General features: G+C 44.5%; 1 protein-coding gene across 1 annotated transcript; it reads right to left on the minus strand.

Annotated features, from left to right (window-relative positions):
* Window positions 1-9: 9 nt before the first annotated feature.
* On the minus strand, window positions 10-5,619 carry zgc:171704 (Ras-related and estrogen-regulated growth inhibitor-like protein). The gene is made up of 4 exons (XM_044206787.1): window positions 2,779-5,619; window positions 2,247-2,300; window positions 1,466-1,542; window positions 10-1,217 (listed from the first exon to the last, which is right to left on the minus strand). Exons 1-4 carry the CDS (start codon window positions 2,879-2,881, stop codon window positions 807-809), a joined length of 645 nt encoding a protein of 214 aa, XP_044062722.1. The 5' UTR covers window positions 2,882-5,619; the 3' UTR covers window positions 10-806.
* Between the last annotated feature and the right edge of the window lie 358 nt (window positions 5,620-5,977).

Consider the following 5,977-nt stretch of genomic DNA (forward strand, 5'->3'; position numbering starts at 1 on the left):
TGACTCAGATTCACTTTGTTGTTCATAAAGGATTTATTTAGAAAAATGAGTTCACAAAAATCTGAGTAAAAACAAAACAGCCACGATTTTCCACGAGTTTCTATTCAACATGCAGTTCTGCTGAAGTATCACACATCTGTTTGCATCGCACAACATCTGCATGTATAAATATTTATTTACGAAAACATTTCACTCAAAAAGTCTCCAGCTCCAATAAACTGATCGTTAAACAAACTGAAAAATCAATAAATACAGTTTTTTTTGTTAAAAACAGCAGAAGCCTCCAGTGACACCAGTTAATGAAAGCAAGACAGACGAAAGTCCCGTTAGCGTCCGCTAGAGGCTGCAGGGTTCATCACAATGTAAAGGGTTCGTCCTCTGAGGAGCAGGACTGAAATCATTAGCCGACAACTTGTCCAGTAGTTGTTGTGACCGGCCGCGGAAAGTGAGGACATTTCTTTGCTAACATGCTGATGTTTAGCGGGTATAATATTCCCCGTGTTCACCATCTTAGTTTAGCGTGTTAGCATGCTAACATTAGCTGATTAGCAGCAAACACAGAACAGTCACATGAATGTCTGAACCACATTTCAGATATTTCAGTCGTTGCCATGGCGCTAGCTGCAGCCGCCTCTCGTCGCTCAAAAACAAAACACTTCGTTTACTTTTATTTTACAAACTTCACCTTCGACACCTGACCTCTGACCTCGCCATTTCCTCATGAAGCGACAGACAGGAAGTCGTCGCTCTGATGTCACTGACATCAGACGCAGTGAAAACTCTTCAGTGAGTTCTTTCCTTCTCATCTACTCGGCTCGTTTCTTCCCGAACACGGCCGACACGCTCCGGACGATCCCTCGGACGCCGGCCGAGCTCTTCCTCAGCGCTCGGCTCTCTCTGACGAGGTCGACCAGCCGGTGAAACACCAGCAGGACGCCGTGGTACGTCTCGGCCGCCGACACCTCAAAGAAGCCGCAGCGTTGGGACAGAGCGAGCAGCCGTCCCTCCTCGCTGGAGACGCTGCGGTGACGCCAAAGGTCCCGTTTGTTCGCCACGATGACGACGGGGACGGATGACGGCTTCCTGTTGCGACGGATCTGCCGCAGCTGCTGGCAGACCACGTCGAAGCTGCGGCGGTCGCAGATACTGTAGACCAGGATCATCCCGTCAGCCCACTGCAGCTGTTTGTCGCTGACGGACGGACTCTTCTCCCCGTCCTGAAGACGAAACAAAAACACATCAAAACATTTCATTTAGTCAAATATTTATACTCAAAGTCTAAAAATAACTTCATGTGAGAATAACCTCCAACTTCTATCTACAAACACAGTCGTTTCAGCTCTCAGCAGATTCACTGGGCTTCTTCACGTCAGACTGAAAACAGGATATATAAGCTCAGCTCCGACTCTCTGACTGAGCTACAGCGGTCAAATAAGTGTATTTCTCAGTGCTGTGTGTGTGTTACCTGTGTGTACACAGAGTCCCAGATGTTGAAGCAGATGTTCTGACCGTCGATCCGGTCGACTCGACTGTAAACCGAGTCTGAAACAACAGATTCATCATCAGTTCAGCTGATTACAGGAAGTCAAAGCTGCTGCAGGTTCACATCACGTTTTTATCACCTCAGAAACAACAATCCATTTTAAATCTTAGTGACGCAGAAACTGTTGTACGTGCTTTTATCTCCTCACGCCTCGATTACTGTAACAGCCCGTTCACTCGTCTTAATCTAAAAACTCTGACAGACTGCAGACTGTACAGGACTCAGCTGCTCGGCTGTAAACCAGGACCAGGTGCGACCACGTCACACCTGGTTCAGCCTCTTTACATCGGCTCCCTGTTGGTTTCAGGATTGATTTTAAGATCTTGTTGATTACTTTTAAGGCTCTTCATGGCTCCAGACTGTATGTTAGACCTTGTAATCCCTTATGAACCTTCACGTAGTCTGAGATCTTCGGGCAGGGGTCTCCTGTCTGATCCTGAGTCCAGGATGGAAACTAAGGGGGACAGAGCTTTGGCCATCAGGGCCCCGAGGCTCTGGAACAACCTGCCCGAAGACATCAGGCTGTCTGAGTCAGAGTCTTCGTTTAAGTCTCGTCTCAAAACACATTTTTATCTGAAAGCAGATCCTGATTTTACCTGAACTGGCTGTTTATTTTATTTCTCTTGTTGTGAAGCACTTTGTACTTTGTTTTGATAAGCGCTCTGTAAATAAAGTTTTTATTATTATGATCATCATCACTCACCGATATCTCCGTACTCTCCGATAAACCTCCTGGTCAGAAATCTGACAGTGAGAGCTGCAGACAGACAGATAATTAACATTAAACACTGAGTCTGGTTCAGTTCCAGCTTCACATCATGTCCAAACTTCTGCAGGTCAAAGACTGCATCGTTATTGATTCATCTGCTGATTATTTAATTGATTAATCGATTGTTTTGTCCATAAAACAGAATCTGAAAATAGTGAAAACTGTTTCCAAGCTTTTTTGGATTTGACCTGAATCGTCTCTTTCTCTAAACTGGTTTGGACGTTAATGTTTTCTGATATAACTGTGCTCATTTAAACCAGCTGCTTATCAGACTAATGTATTACTAATAACTGTTCCAGCGTAATAATAAAACCTCTGAAACACGGAAACTAAATGAAAATGAACCCCCCCCAAAAAAAAAACTGAAAAAGAACTCAAACTGAAATTAAAACCTCATAATAAACCCGACAGTAAACCATCGGAATATAAACTTTAACATATAAAACTACAGGGAAGGTTTTCTTACCAGACTTCCCGACGCTGTGCGCTCCCAGCAGCAGGACGTTCGCCTCCACTCTCTGCTGGCTTCCCTCCATCACCTCCACGCCACCTTTCACCTCCACCACCATCAGGACTCAGCACAGGGGGAGCTCTGGACTACACGTACTGACAGGTCCTGGTTCAGGTCCTGGATTTTGACAGGTCTTTATATAGACCCTGTGGGCGTGGCCTCAGAGCAGAGACCGCAGCCTGTGGTTGGTCGACAGATTTCCTCTTCAGTCTGATTGGTCGATGTTGAGTCACGAGTGTTAATGAGAAGCTGGACTGAGAAGAGTGTGTGTGTGTGTGGTTTTCACGCCCTCCCCTCCGTGACGCAGTGCACTCTGGGGAGGGGCTCTTAATGGAGGGGGGGGGGGGGGCGCCCTCGCCTTACTCCGACGGAAACACTCGTCAGCATCCAACCAACAGCTCTCAGATACTGGAGTTAAATCTAAAAGATAAGCTTATCCACAGCAGTGAGAAGCTGCAGCCGAGGCGTACGGACAAGACGCGGCCCAGGACTCTGATTGGTCCGTGGTTTCCCCCCCCCACAGTCCCTGAAACTGAAACACAGGCAATTAAGTCAAGTAATTCCAGTCTAGTCTTGTGTCATTCATGCAAACTGCATCCGGTTTGACGCCTGGTCCTTACTGAGCCTCCTCTGCCTGGACTTTGCTCCCCGACATCCGACACTTCAAACACACACTCGCTTCCTGAAAGTCACTAAAACAAAAAGTGCTGAATCTCATAGATGTTATTTTATTATTTCTGCTCTGGAACCTTTTTGTTCTTCTTATTTATTTCTTGGTGCTGTGTGTTTGTGCTTCTTATTGTTTCATGTGTAGTCTTATTTATATCTGGCTTATATTGCAGTCTTACTGATACTGTGTGATTTTAAATTGTCTTTTTTTATTGTTTTTGTGTGGAGCCTAGTGAGCGCCGGAAGCTAACGGGGATCCGAATAAAGAATAAAAAGTCAACCAAATCAACGGGTAGGCTGCCGTTCTCTCTGGCACACCACGGCACGTTCATTCTGTCGAGTGTGCACGAAAATAGTCTATCAAATGTCTGAAGCCTTTGGAAATAACCGCACGGGAACTAACAGGATGTGGCCGAGCGTCTATGGGATCAACACACGGCTGTATAATAAGTACTTATAATGCATTCATGGATCAACGCTACGGAACAGGAAAAGCAAAAAACAGAAAACATAAAATAACACAAGAACGCCATCTGCTGGCAAACGTAACTCACTGCCTTACATATAGTGCACATGAATACACAACTCAAATTTAGCATGCAGCCATCACATAAGAAACAATGAGTAGCCATTACCGTGAGGCTCTCAGGACTAATTAGTGTCGTGGTTTTGGGGGTTTAGTTATTTCCTGTTTTATTGTGTCCTGCCTCATGTGTCTTGTGTAGTTTTACTTCCTGTCTATATTTGCTTTTTCTGACAGTTTTGATTGTTTGCCCCGCCCTGATTAGTCTCACCTGTCTCCTTTTCTCCCCTCACCTGAGTGAGTCTGTTCTTCCTTTATTCTTTGCCAGTTTGTCGTTGTCCTTGAGTCAAGCGTTGCAGCCCTTTTCTAGTGTTTCTTGGACTCGTTTCTCGTTTGATGGACCTTCGGGTTTTGCCGACTCCATATCGGATTTGTTTGCCTGTTTGGACTGCTCTCCTGGTTTCGACCATTGACTGCCTCACCACTCTGTAAGCCTTCTGTTTTTGCGAGGGATAAATATAAGAACACATTCAATGAAACTTTACACCACTAGGTGTCTCTAATGCAACACAAAATATGGGGGCAGAACAGTACTAGCATGTTCTGGGGCTTTCGACCATATAACACGGTCTTCGTCAGAGGATGGAGATTTGCTAAAGGTGCTTTTAAAAGAAAAAAAGTTTAGTCTTATTTCAAGCCAGTAAGTGGATCTTGGGTACTTACATCACCTGCACAAGCAGCTTGTTTGAGACAAACACTCTGCATCTTGATAACAAACTACTCAAAGAGACTAAAGGCTCTTCAGTTTCATGGAAAAATAGCACCCAGTTCTCCTGACTCATGAAAATGGTGCACTTCATTTCTTGGATTTTTATACATTAAATAACACTTAAGATAAATTGGCTGAAGCAATTTTCCAGAAACCGTCCATTGGGAATATTACACCTCTCCATCATTATCTAAACTGGGCGACTTAAACTTTTTTCTTGTTCGTAACCACGATATTGATAAAATCCCTGAGAAATGTCTGATTTTCGTCACCAGGCTTTCTCGTCTCATCTACAAACAATATTTCACCTCAAAACTATTTTGCATGGAACTGGAAGGGCACTCAGAGCGCAGACCTCCGCCAAGGCCGAGAGTCCGGTCTTCCATGAAGTGCAAACCTGCGAGCGCAGCCGCTGTCTGGATGCATTTCCAGAAACATGGTTGTACCCAGCTGAAGCCGCACCTCAGCTCGCAATGTTAACGAAAATGAAATCCTTTGTGAATCCGCCCTGAAACCGGACGGTTCTTCCTCGGCCCACGCTTCACGAACATCGGGCCGACGGTTTTCCTTAATGCTGACAAACGACACCGGAAACTCAAGCTCCTTGGCGCAGACAATGACATTTCTCTCTCTTCGCGGAGTCTTGGTTTCAAATTAATATGTTGGTAGATCAGTTATTGAACAGGGATGGTTCTCTCTTTACTTATGAAGAGTTTCTGTCAGAACGTGATATCCCTGTAACACCTGAGGGTTAATGTCCAACATCTCTCACAGTCCAGCAGGCAAAAACACCTGTACGAGACATATTACATTACAGCGTGTGATTTCATGTTGGAGTCAATTTGTGGACGATATGGTATGAAGAAGGCCTGGCTTCTAGCTAATCCATACTTAATCATCAACAATTAAGGACATTTCTTGTAAACTCAAATTCTATCCAGCTAAAAACTATTAAACATTTAAGAGACATTGAAGTGCTTTGTAGTTTCTGTTACGGATGTCCAGAAACTGTTCATTTATTTGGGCATTTCACACCCGTGACTGTGCTTTTATTCCTGAAAATACTGATGAAGGTTTTCTCACTAAATCATCCACAGTAAAAAAACACTTGCGTGTACATGATTCATCTTATAACGGCTATATTCCATATCCAGGAGTGTAAATTTACAGGTAAGGAACCATGCTTTACCGCC

This window comes from Siniperca chuatsi, linkage group LG9 (genome assembly GCF_020085105.1).
Source record: "Siniperca chuatsi isolate FFG_IHB_CAS linkage group LG9, ASM2008510v1, whole genome shotgun sequence".
In the NCBI taxonomy this organism is placed as follows: Eukaryota; Metazoa; Chordata; class Actinopteri; order Centrarchiformes; family Sinipercidae; genus Siniperca; species Siniperca chuatsi.